Source organism: Podarcis gaigeae, assembly GCF_964106915.1.
Source record: "Podarcis gaigeae genome assembly, chromosome: 14".
Taxonomy (NCBI): Eukaryota; Metazoa; Chordata; class Lepidosauria; order Squamata; family Lacertidae; genus Podarcis; species Podarcis gaigeae.
The window spans coordinates 43,542,021-43,555,330 of record NC_139690.1 but is presented as its reverse complement, the minus strand read 5'-3'; the positions used below and the strand labels follow the sequence as shown (position 1 = coordinate 43,555,330).

The window sequence follows — 13,310 nt, the reverse complement described above, 5'->3', positions numbered from 1 at the left end:
ATGAACTCTTTATTTATAAATGTTATATGGAAGTTGGGAAAGATTCTAGTGATTAAGTAGAAAAGTTGTGTGTATGTGTGTGTGTGTGTAGAACAGTGGACACAAGAAAAGCTGTTCGGAATAATAGACTAGGCTCGTCAGTTTAGTTTTTGCAGTTGTGTTTGTAATAGGTATTGACTTGAAAATTACCATGCAATTCAATCCACTGGCCCCCCAAATATCATACAAGCTTTACTGGAATATAGAGCAGGCATTTTTGTAATGACAACATGTGTCTTAACAAAAACCAGAATATCATTCTGTATTTTACTGAAAATGACTGACCACACTCTGAAACCTTTTAAAGTGTCTTTATTACTGGGATTGTGTGCTTAATTGTCACATGATACCATGTTAATGCTACTGGTCTGTCTCTTGACAGGAAGCAAACTTGTTGACAGCACCCCTTTTTTACATCTCTTCTGAGGTGAAAGTACTAGTCTAAATTTTTCACAAAGCTGGGCTTTGGGGCTTGCAAATGGGTATCATCTTTGAAACTGTTCCAAACAAAATTCTGTGACTGGAACTTAGTCTGCTAAAGAAGTACACTGACTGCTAATAAAGACTTAATGGAAATTTAGTTCCATAACTTTCAATCCTCAGTTTAGCTTTACACATTAACTTTAAAAAAACCCTGGCATGGCCTGCAAGTAAATTACCCAGACTTTGCATGGAGGAAGAGACCCTGAAGTGACCTATAGGGAGGCTGTTGGCTTGGTTCAATTCAGGTATCTGTGCAGTGTGGTGGCCAGCCCTCTGTCTAGGATAGTGCGAGGTCCAAAGTCTGACGGAAGGTTGAGGACACTGATAATCTGACGTTTTTTCTGCCTAGCTGTACTCTCTCTCTCTATTCTTTACAGGAAGTAAAAAGTAGAAGGCAGTTCTCTCAATGTAGAAAGTAGAGTCCCTCAAATATTGGAACCTGTGTTGTTTTATCTTGCTCATAAATGATTTAGAGTTAGGGGTAATGGGGGAGGTGACAAAATTTGCTGATGATACCAAATTGTTCAGGGTTGTTAGAAAGGGATTGCGAGGTGCTCCAAAGGTTATCTTCAGACTGAGTGAATAGACAGTAAAATGGCAAATGCAATTCAGTGTAAAGTAGTTCACTTTGGGACAAAAGATCCTAATTTCACTAATTTCACTTATATGCTAAGCAGGTCTGACAGTGACTGGCTAGGAATGATAACTTGGGGTTGTAATGATGATGTTGACCCAGTGTGTGGTGGCTATAAAAAGGTGTATTACTAATGAGGGATACTTAGGAAAGGGGTTGAAAATAAAACTGCCAACTAACGTACTATGTTTTTTAAAAAGGAAAGCATTGTTCTGTTAGTCATATAATTTGCATATACATCATGGGCCATGCTATCTGTTTTGCTTGTTCTGCTGGCAAAAATTCACTTAAGGAAAGAGGAGTAAAGGTCAGCATTTCAGGAAGAGCTGATTGGGAGCTTTTAAAGAGTCTTCAAGCAATTTTCTTCTAAAACCATCTTATTGAGGTTAGCCTTTCCTCACTACTCTTTGAAACCCATCTTAAAAATAGCCCTTACTGTGGATGGTTCTGGTTATCATTTACGAAATGTGAATTAACCAATAGATTTTGCATTTTCTTGCGTAGAACAAAGTTGAAACAAATTGTTTCATGTGCCCTGGTAAGTGACTTTTTGTATGCTCTGGCACTAAAAAAATGGAAACTTCTTTTGTAATTGTATCATGATGGCATCAAGGTATGCTTCAGCTGCTTGCTCAGTTGTGCTGAAACTGTTGCCCTGTGCAGGAAATCTTTTGTTTTCTTTCTTTTTTCTTTAAAAAAGTGACCTTTCCATCCATGCACTTCCTACACAAAGCAGTGGACTACAAAAATGTTAGGAATTTGATAGTTATAAAACAGTTTTTAGCTTTATTATTATTATTATTATTATTATTAAAAATGCTTAATATCAGAGGCTTCGTTCATCTATGGAAATCTTTACTGGTGTATATTTCAGTATTGTTTTAAGAAGCTGTCCGTGCTGTAGCCTTCTGGTGTCTTGAGGCAGTTCTCTTTAGAACACATCCTCAGTACCATGTCACAAAAAGTCTGTGGATGATTTAAGGTATGTAGAAATGACATATGACAGCAGAGATGGATGGGTGACTTCTTGTTACCCCCACAGACATGGAACCCAGGGCATACCGGGGCCCCCTGTTGTGACGCCACTGCATGGTTTAGTGGCATTTTGGGTAGCGGTATTTTTAGAATAATGGGTGGCAATGTGAATCAAAATAAAACAGTGACCCATTTGGGTGGAGGTTACCTTTCCTCTTCCTGATTTCAGAGGAAATATGCCTACACTAGCATGTTTTATTTCCTCTTCTCATTGCACCTGATTGTGTGTGTGTGTGTGTGTGTGTGTGTGTGTGTTTAGCTGTGCTGTTCCACAGAACACTGAATTCTAGAGCAGACCACCAATAGAGTTAAGGTTTTGTTTAGGATTGTCTTGTTACACTGCACCAAAACTCAGCAGCAAACCCTTGTGTTGCACTGGAAGCTTTGTCACTTACAGCTTAGTTGCCTAATTTGGGCCTCATACCATAATGTCTTCTCATAATTTCAGCTCTTTGGCCTAGTTTCTTTGTTGCTTTGGCTATAGTTTCCAAATCCTATGACGTGTAAATGCTCTCCTTCGTATGGGTTTTCCCCACACCAGAGTCAGTGATCTTGATGGTGGTGCAGTGATGGGTTGAGAAGTACCTACATGATCTGGAAATGTTACCCATAATTATATTGGAGCTGACAGTGACAGACACGTTCCCCAATTCAATGAAACGTAACAGAAAATAGTAGCTTTAAATTCCCCCAACAGAAAATAGTAGCTTTAAATTCCCCTGTCTCATCTGTGGAATGCTCTCCCCAGGGAAGTTCGCCTGACGCCTTCATTATACACCTTTAGGCACCAGGCAAAAACATTCCTTTTTAACCAAGCCTTTGGTTGATTTGATTGACATTGTATGCCCTTTTAAATTGTCATTCTTTTTTGGGGGGGGTTTATTGGGTTGTTGTTGTTTTGAATATATATATATATATATATATATATATATATATATGCAGGTTTTGGTGTCCTCGGGTGTCTTCCCGTGTAAAAGTTGGGGTGTCTAGGCGACGTTTCGACGAGGTCTCACTCGTCATCTTCACTATATATATATATATATAGTGTTTTTATAGTTTGATCTGTGAACCGCTCTGAGACACCTCTGGGTATAGAGTGGTATATAGATTCAATGAATAAATGAATGAACAATTTAAATATCATCACATGAGAAGGAAGAAGCATCCATGTTTGCAAACCTATTTAAAATGGAGGACTTTTGTACTCAAGATTTTCCAGTCATTGCTGTGAGTTGACTTTTTTTTAAAGGTTGTGGATAACTAAACTGCATATTGTTCCGTCATGGTATTTCCTTGCAGTTTAGAATATATATATGGAAGAGTAAATTTGATTAGTTGGCAATACTTCATTATGTTTTATGGTTGATATTCCTAATTCTTTTGTTATTTATATTCAGAATACCAAGTATCATGAATGCTTCCAACTGGTGCTTATTTGGCATTGAGAGTAACTTCAGTAGTGGTCAAATACATTGAAGAAGAGACAAAAATATATATTTTTTTAAAGTAACATTTGCTGCTTCTTTTTATCCAGTTTTCTAAATGTTTGTGTTTTTAGATAAGCAAAAAGCATTTGCTGTTTAAAATGACTTCATTTATTACACTTTACTGATAATGTGGAAAAAGTAAAGTTGCTAATTATTTCAATATTTGTCTATCATGAAGTCTGAGGCACGAACTCCTTTTATCTTTTTTTTAAAGCAAACAGTTTCCAAATTACCCTGTGCTGTACCTCCTCATTGAAAAGATGTGTTAGTCCAGTTGTTAAGCTGACAGTGTTGAATTATGTATGGGAAAATGTGGCAGCCTGAAGGTGTTTACTGTTAGACTAATACTTCCCCTAAATGACAAGAGCTTCTCTTCACAAGAAAACATATTATAAATATGCTTTGTTTTGTCAGAACTAGCACAAACTGTGGTTAGCTTTAATGATGGTTTGTTCAGACGAGCCATCTTCACATTAAGATTTTAAAATCCTGGGTTGTATAGTGAAAACTAATTACAGTTTCCAGTTCAGACATAATGGCAAATAACAATTAATTAAAAATAGGGGGGCTGTATCTAACCAATTTTTATTGTCTCCATTAATTTCAGTGGGTATGCTTGGATGCAACTCAACAGCATATGCTCTTTACCGCCTAATATATATGAAGACAGTGGGGTGGGGGGAGTGGGAAGCAGGCTTATGCATGCAACAAAAAACTATGGCTTAATGTAATTGCTGAACAAATTTGCTGGTTCCTACTGGTTCATGAAGTGCTATTGCAATCCCTTTGCTGTCTGTACTTGACTTGAGGCACAACTGAGGATAAAACAGATTTAAAAGAGAACCAAGATGAAGGAAGACTTTAATGCCCTTTGATTACTGGAATGATGCTTGTAATATGAATGTAATACACAATAGAATGGAAAGCAGTTTACTTTTCATAATGTGAAAACTATCTGTCATTCATATTGAAACCCTGAGACAATTGCATTTGTTAGTTACCGTAATACCAAGTTCTGTATACTGGCACCACTATTTTCTCCAAAGTTGGTCATTAAGAATGTTGTCTGTGCTTTCTTGGCACAAACTCTGTTGATGTGAATGAGGCTTTTACTTGTGAAACATGAAGTACCAGAGTATAAAGCAATTATACATAATTGTGTGTGTTTTCCCCTCCAGTGCCTGATGATCTTTCTGTAGAAGAGAGAGAGGAGCTTTTCAATATTCGCCGTAGAAAAAAAGAATTAATCGATGATATTGAGGTAAACATTTTCCTTAAATCAAAATGTTGGTTGCTCTGAAATTAATGATACAAACTGTTATTGAGTTGTAAAACACTATGGTAGCTTTTTACCACAGTCTGAAGGGGTTAATTTCCAATAATTCCTATTAGAATTAGATGTCCCAAGTGCTGTACCTCTGCAGAAATTGATGTCATAGTTGTTGGCATCCATCTGTCTCAAGAGACAATGGAGTGCACCTCCGGGGGTGAAGTCAAACCAATGCATTATAGCACATAGTGACCTTCCCGGCGCGCAAGCCTGGGCAGTGTGCATGGGGGTCCTGGGCTGCCCACACGATAAGACCTCCCTTTTGGTCTGACTGATGTGGTCCAAAGGAAAGCAGAGTGATGCGTTTGGCTGCAGTAGTTGCTGGAAGGAGGCATACAAGGCCCCATCCAACTTTTTTGGGATTCCACTCCAGATTTGTGTAGGGTTTACTCCTTGCTCTTTTCTTTTCTTGAAGATATCCCACAAGACAGCAGAGGTTTAGGATCAGAGTTTTCCTTCTCCTACATGGGCTATCTTCCCAGCTTGACAGGCCCCATCTGCCCCTTACTTCCCTCTACATGTGCAGAAACTGCCTTCTTGACCATTGCATTGGACCCACAATTGGTCTTATGTGCTCAATCCGGCGGAGCCTGTCTTCTCATGCAGGGGAAGTCCTAACTCACTGAGGGTTTGAGACCCATTGGCTACCAGCCAGTGAAAACCATTTGCCAGGTGTGGCTGTTGTTGCGTGCTGACAGCTTCTAGGAGCCACATGTGAGAACTGAGTGCAGGGTGAGGACCAAAGGTGGACAAACTACCCCAGAAGGAGCACAAGGTGTCCCCCACCAGAGGTACTACCCCTCCCCTAACACCTCATACACCCAAATGTCATAGTGGTGTGTGAATAGTATGATATTGCAGGTAAATACACCAGAGCAGACTTTTGTGATAGGATTGTTGCTCCATTTCTAAATTCAAAAAGAAGCCAGTGGAATCCACCTATTTTTGGAAAAGCTGTTTAATGTTCGCTTTTATTCTTCTCTCATTTTTGCAGCGGTTAAAATTTGAAATAGCAGAGGTTATGACTGAAATTGATAACTTGACAAGTGTAGAGGAAAGGTAAGCTGACTTTGTCACATATGTGCTTTATGGAAAAGCAGCATTCTGTTGCTTCAACTTTTTTGAGGGCCTTGCAGAAATAGCCTAACTTCCAGCAGAGACCTTGATCATCTTCTTGGCCCCTATGTACTGCCTGTCTTCAAGGGGGGAAAAAAATATAATTAGTAGTAGTTCTATTATTGAAATTTACTGCTTATTCCCACAAAGAGCTAGTTTAGCAAATGTAGGATGGGGTACAGCAACTAGTTAGCCCCATGATTATGATATTCAGCACCGCGGGCACTACAAAGTTGAGAAATGGCAACTGAGTGCACTGTTTTGGGATGTGTCTCTCCCTTTTACCTTGCACATAACACCACTGTCCCTGCGTCATTGTAAGCTTCCCCTTGATGGCTGTGCATCTGTGTAGGTTCTGCACATTTAGTATTAAACTTGGCTAAGATGATTCTTGCTATTTGGTCCATTAAAATCAATGGAGCATGTGTCTGGAACCTATAGGACACAAAATGTTGTTGTTAATTTATTTATACCCCACCTTTCTCCCTTCAAACTGCTAAAAATATAGGAAAAATCATGATTAAAAACATTGATAGAATTAAAGCTATATAAATCTATAAAATACTGTATATTTAAAACATACAAATAATTGTAATAAAAATAATTGTAATGGAATGGCACACGCCCTTTAGTTAAAAGCAGTCTTCACCTGCTGGGAGAAGGACAGCAAATAGGCAGCCTGTCTAGCTTCTCCAGGGAGGGAGTTCTGAAGTCTGGGAAGCAGCCACCAAGAGGGCTGTGCAATTTACTTATACACCAAAGTAATTAAGTAGCATCCTGATCTTAGCAAATAGGGTGTATCTAGCCTGCTGTGCTGTCTGCCACTTTCAGTACTTTTGTTAAAGTTAATACTCAGTGTGTCGCTCTGGGTGCATTTGGGTTTGTGTTGACTGGAATGCCATTAGAATGCAGTGTGTCCTCGTTTCTGCAACACTTTTTTCTGTCTTTGTGTGATGCAGCTAACATAGTGCAGACTCCCATAGTTTCTCTGGCACAATGTCCTCAGCTGGCATGTTCAGCCACTGCAACATCATAGGCTGCTGTTTTGTGCTAGCGCTGCAGCAGACCTAAAGGCTTATTTGCCAGTACAGAGACTCCAAAGATTGCACCGCCAATTGGCTTGGATTGAAATAATCCAGTTTAACTGGTTTGTGAGTTTAAGCCATGCACATTATCCTCTTTAATGCCCTTCCTCTAATGTATGTCAGGAGGGTTTAAACACAATGTATTAAAAATCTATAATGAAGTCAAAGCTACTTTGAATTATTTTTGAGGGTAAATATTTCCCTTTCACTTTGGGAGTAAAAGTTCAACCATTCCATCCTATTCATACTAGCTGTATAAGATTAACGTGTAAATAACATTTAAAATGTATACATCAAAGATGTTTAACCAAATACATCTGTGTAATCTTCTTTTCCTTTTATTTTCCCCCTTACAAATATGCAGCAAAACTACACAGAGAAATAAACAAATAGCTATGGGAAGAAAAAAGTTCAATATGGATCCCAAGAAGGTAGGACTTTTGTGTTCTTGAGAATGTATGCTTCTTATTTATTTATGAAGTTTTATATCCCACTTTTCAGTTACGAGAGATCCCAAGGCAGCTTGCAAAGTAGATTAAAAACATATATACAATAAAATCACAATGAAGTACAGTCGTACCTTGGAAGTCAAACAGAATCGGTTCTGGAAGTCTGTCCGACTTCCAAAATGTTCGGAAACCAAAGTGCGGCTTCTGATTGGCTGCAGGAATTTCCTGCAGCCAATCGGAAGCTGCGGAAGCCCCATTGGACATTTGGGTTCCAAAGAACGTTCACAAACTGGAACACCCACTTCCAGGTTTGAGGTGTTCAGGAGCCAAAACGTCCGAGCACCAAGGAGTTTGGGATCCAAGGTGCAACTGTACAGAAGAATGGAGAGTTAAAAAGCCAGAGCAACATCAAACCATTTGTAGCAGTCGGTACAAATAAAAAATGACTCCAAAGACTGGCAAAATAAGACTGTCTCAGCCATTCACCTAAGGCAGGGTGATCCAACATATGGCTTGCCAGGCCTTTTGGGGCAGCCCCAGGCAAGGCAGGGAGCTGCAGCACAGGGAAGGAGACCTGAGAGCTCTGACAGAGTCCTAGAGTCCTCCTGTCTCCTACCCAAAGCCTAGTTCTGTTTGCTTCATCAGCACACATAAGGCACATGTATTCTTCCTTGGTTGGGATTTTATAGAGACCTGTGCTGGCATAAGCGCTAACAGACAGCCGCTGCCAGGGAATCAAGGCTGACCACAAGGATGATCCCAAGATGGAGCTTCAAAGCTGATGCCATTGTTCTAGGAGGACTGCTCACCTTTCCCTGTGTCACATGCAAAGTGCTGCGCTAGGCAACTGCCTTAGCGTGTTTGGCATATACTGAGTCACACCATTGACCTATTGCTCAGTATTGTTGCTGCTGGCCAGTAGCCTAGCTATCCAGATTCTCAAGCAGGGAATGTTCTCATCCCTACCTGGAGATGCAAGGGGTTGATCCTGCACAGAAAGCAGATACAGCCCTGCAACCAGGACTAGTTCCTGCTCTGTATTTCTCCATGTTATCGTTCCTCTGAAAGAGCACAGCAGATGTTGATGCTCAATGTTTACATCTACTATATTTAATAATATAAAGCACTTTATTCTCCTTATCTCATATCTTTGAGAGACAGCTTAACCAGCACATATTTGCCTCTTCTTTCAGTTCTTTGCCTTTTTCTTTTTCTTTTTTTCCTGCTCTAAAAGCTTGAATAGGTCTGGAGTCTTGTTTTCCTAAGTGGTTTGTTTCGGAAGATGACAAAATACTTGCTTGGGGCATCTGAATTTCCAGAAAGCAGGCTTTATTAAAGCAAAGTAATTTCAGAAGCATACAGATTTTAAAAATGGAGTCTATTGATGAGATTTTGAATTGTGACTAATTTCTTAGCTTTCAGTGGTTTCCAGCATGAGTGGAAACATGGTTGGCAGACATGTTCCCCTTTGCTGTGAAATGTGCATCTTTCTTTGCGATTTTTAAAAATGAAGTTGATTGTTGGTATTCATGTTCCAGCTGGGTGTTCAGGGAAGTTTTCTAGATAGTAAAGCAATTCAGAGGGAGACTGGGTAGAGGAGAGGAAAGGTGGGGTAGGGGAAAGAGAGAGCATACAGTTTCCTATACTAAAAATAGCTTCTCAGACTGATAAAATGGCATTGGGTTTGCCCTGATAAAGTAGGTTGCAGTTGTTGACTGAATTGTCCAGCCGCAAAATATTTTACTGCTGTTGTTTCTGCAACCTGTCTGCTTGCATCCAAATGCTCGTTCCATTTGTTCACAAATTTTGTTTTTCATTATCTCCAGTTTATTTTTAAAAACTACATTTGAGCTTGCTGATTTTAAAAATGAACCATTGCCATTTCTGTTGCATTGTTGCAAGTGCCATTGCTGCTTAAGATAATAGCAATAAAACCAGTAATAAAAACTCATTTAAATCCTGTTAAAATGCACACACGCCAACCTGAATAAAAAGGTGCAAACTTGCTTCCCAACAGAAAATAAAATAGGGGAGGACATACCCTAATGCGGTCATGATTAGAGAGAACATCAAGCCATAATTTGGTGCAATATTAACAAGCCTTTCTTTTAAGGACCATTGGGCTCATCTGCTGACTTCTTCTCATGCATCATGATTTCCTCCCATCCTTCCTCCTTAGTGTTTGGCAAACTACCGTATTTTTCGCCCCATAGGACGCACTTTTCCCCCTCCAAAAATGAAGGGGAAATGTGTGTGCGTCCTATGGGGCGAATGCAGGCATTCGCTGAAGCCTGGAGAGCAAGAGGGGTCGGTGCGCACTGGGGGCGTTCTGGGGGCTGGGGTCGGGGGAAGCTCGGGCTTCCCCAGCTCCGCGCCTGGGGGGAAATAATTTTTTTCCCTTTATTCCCCCCCCCCAAAAAAAAACTAGGTGCGCCTTATGGGACAGTGCGTCCTATAGGGCGAAAAATACGGTATCCATTTGCCTTTTTCCAACCCGGTAAACCAGAGTTTGTGTTTGCCCTGCAAACCGCCATTGGAAATGATGGTTTGATCCTGGTTACTAATCCTGGTTTGCAGGGCAAACACCCCCCCCCCCCAGTTTGACAGTTTTGATGAAATAGCAAAATAGGATGTGCCACAAGCCAGTGAGGGAGGGAATAGCATTGTGTGAGTCCATGTATCTTTTAAAAGATTTAATTCATGTACTACCAAATCATAACTGTCTGTTATGTCTGAACCGGCTCACATGTCTGTGCTCTATTTCAAAGTCATTTGACAGAATTGGAGATTATTTTATTGACTTCGGGACATACCATTATATGTAGCTCTTTTTCAATCCTATGTATGTTTACTTAGAGGTAAACCCCATTCTGGTCAGATTACAGGTTTCAGCCTTAGCTGAAATAAAGACACAAGTTTAGATTAAAATACGGTGCATAATATATAAGGCTATATATAATTTTATAGATACAAATGCACTGAATGCTAATGTCACAGTTAGCTCCATGGCTCAGATTACTATAACTAACTAGTTTATCTGATGATACAGTTGTAATTACATGGTGTTATCTATTTTTCTATCTACTCACATTGAAGTTTCCCAGATCATGCTGTGTGTCAAGTCATTAGCATGATGAACAGACAAATATTCAGTTATAAGAAGATTGTAATTTGCATCCTGAGGGCTAACATGGAATAGATAATAATTTATATCATTACTATTTGTTTAGTAGATCTTCTAAAATGATTTAATGTAATAATAAAAGACTTGCAAACAACAAGCATCAGTTGCTTGTCAACAATATACCTGCATTTAATAAATATTGAAAAAGAAAAAATAGAGAAAAGAAGCAGGGATTAAAGATGCGGCAGATTAAAATTCCTTAATCTGTTTATAAACATACGTAAGTCTCTTGTATTGACTCAGACAACTGGTGCATCTAGCTTGGTATTATCTGTTTCAGTTTAGGGTCATGCATGTCTTTATGAGTCTTCAAATGTGTATTGAAGATCTATTTATTTCCAGTTTATTTTCCTTAAAAGCATATTAGTCTGCTGCTGATGCTTCATCTGGTGCTGAATTGCTTTATTTGTTTTTAATGATATTATCCTGGGGTGAACAATATTGTTGCCTATTTCCACTGCTATCTTTTCAGAGGGTTTAAGGTGAATTGTGATTGTACATTTTATGTTTATATCTTGTAAACTGCTTTAACTGCCCTTTAGTCGGGCTAAAAAGTCCTTAATCAATATACAAAGCAGCTGTCCAAAGCCTTGGGCAGAGTTATTTTCCACCTTATATACTTATAATCTTTTAACTAGTGATACAAGGAATTTATATTGGGATGCTATGGAGACATGATTAGGCAAGGAAGAGTGCTATTGTGTTCATGTCTTGTTTGTGGACTTCCGCTAAGCACCTGATAGGCCGCTGTGAGAACAGAATGCAGGACTTCGTTGTGTAATTCAGCAGGGATGTTCATAATAGCTGATTATTTTGATTATACGTATTTTGATTTAGTTTCAGTAAGGTAAGGGGGATGATCCAAAGGCTTGCCAGAAAAGGTGAGCTTTGAGGAGGGTGTGCACAGATGAGGCTGCATTTATCAACCATAGGCAAACTCCTACTTATCAATGAAATTGAAATAATAACTCCACAGCTTAATATTTCCAGAACATATAATCTTGTGAAGACGAAAGCAACTGAATTCATTTCCTCCTGCTGCTTTTTAGGGAATCCAGTTCCTCATAGAAAATGACCTCTTGCAGAATACTCCTGAGGACATTGCACAGTTCCTTTATAAAGGGGAAGGGCTAAATAAAACCGTCATTGGAGATTATCTCGGTGAAAGGTAAGTAGAGAACAACCTGTGTGTCTTTTTATGTTAAGCTTGACATGGGGAGCCATTCTTTGATTCTTTTTGTTCTCTTTGACCATGGCTATATATCATGCGCATCTGTAAGAATATATATGAAAATGTACTTTGAGGTTTTTGTTTTTGTTTTAAAATGGTTAAATATTTATGTTGAAAGCATATGGTGACCACAGTCCAGCAAACCAGCAGTGCATCTTAATGGGCAGCTATAGAAAGCAGAGAGTCTGTAGGCACAGACTTTATCCTATCACCTGTGGCCTCCCTACTAAGTAATTTGCAGTATTCAACTTACCTCCTTATATAAGCACATTTATTATTTATTCCTTTGATAGGAACATAGGAAGCGGCTATACATGACACCAAATGTTTGTCCAAACCATCCCAGTATTGTCAACTTTGTTTGGGCAGTAGTTCTCCAGGGTCTCAGGTGTTCACCTCACCTGCTGCCTGATCCTTTTAATTGCTGTGGATTAGACCTGGGGCCTTCTGCATATGATGTATATATTCTGTGATTTAGCTGTGGGCCCTTCCCTATCCTTGTAAGGGATCTCCAACATTGACTCATAGCCTTTCTCATAATGTGCTTCCTGATCCTTCTTACTGGAAAAGCCATGGATTGAATGTGGAACCTTCTGTGTTCAAAGTGTGTGCTCTACCACAGTTCGAAGCAGCTCATATAGGTTTGCGAATTCCAAGGGGCATTTTCTCCATTGCATTCCTTTTCTTCTGAAATCAGAGTTCTTAAAAATAAAAATCTAGATAGGAATGCATGTGGTTGGGCAGGGACTGTTTCTTCTAACTGGAAGCAAAATGACACATTGCACAGGTGTATCTTCTTCACACATGCTTTCCTGAGTAGAGGAAACACTTATAAAAATAAGTGTATAGGATTAATGATAATTAAATGCTTGGGTTTTTGTGATGCAAATCTCGGGAGGTTTCAGAGTTAGATTTTGACAATCATGTGTGGCATTTAATGTTGAGACCAGAGAAGAAGAGCCTGCTAATCTTAGGAGACAGCTGGCTACATAATTATTAGCTATCAGCAAGGCTACTGCCTGTCCTAATAATAGTTATTTTCGTCTGTTTAATGTTGTCTTCTGTGAACATCTTATTGGTGGTAATATATAGTTTAAGCAGGCACTTCAGAGGGATAGCAGCATCCCCTAGCTTTTAATGTGAACAAATATTAAACATAAAGGCCATTCTGGCTGCAAATTTGACCTTTAAAATGTAGAACCAAAACTGCAATCAATGTATAGCAAAGACTGCAAAC

The 13,310-nt window shown here is 39.3% G+C and overlaps 1 protein-coding gene across 1 annotated transcript in view; it reads left to right on the top strand.

Annotated features, from left to right (window-relative positions):
• Positions 1-13,310, top strand: part of CYTH3 (cytohesin 3) — a 65,923-nt gene that overhangs the window by 33,770 nt on the left and 18,843 nt on the right. The window contains exons 2-5 of the mRNA XM_083711705.1: positions 4,857-4,939; positions 6,003-6,067; positions 7,574-7,640; positions 11,892-12,010. Of these exons, the coding sequence (XP_083567831.1) occupies positions 4,857-4,939; positions 6,003-6,067; positions 7,574-7,640; positions 11,892-12,010 (334 nt within the window). The remainder of the gene's footprint in view (positions 1-4,856; positions 4,940-6,002; positions 6,068-7,573; positions 7,641-11,891; positions 12,011-13,310) is intronic.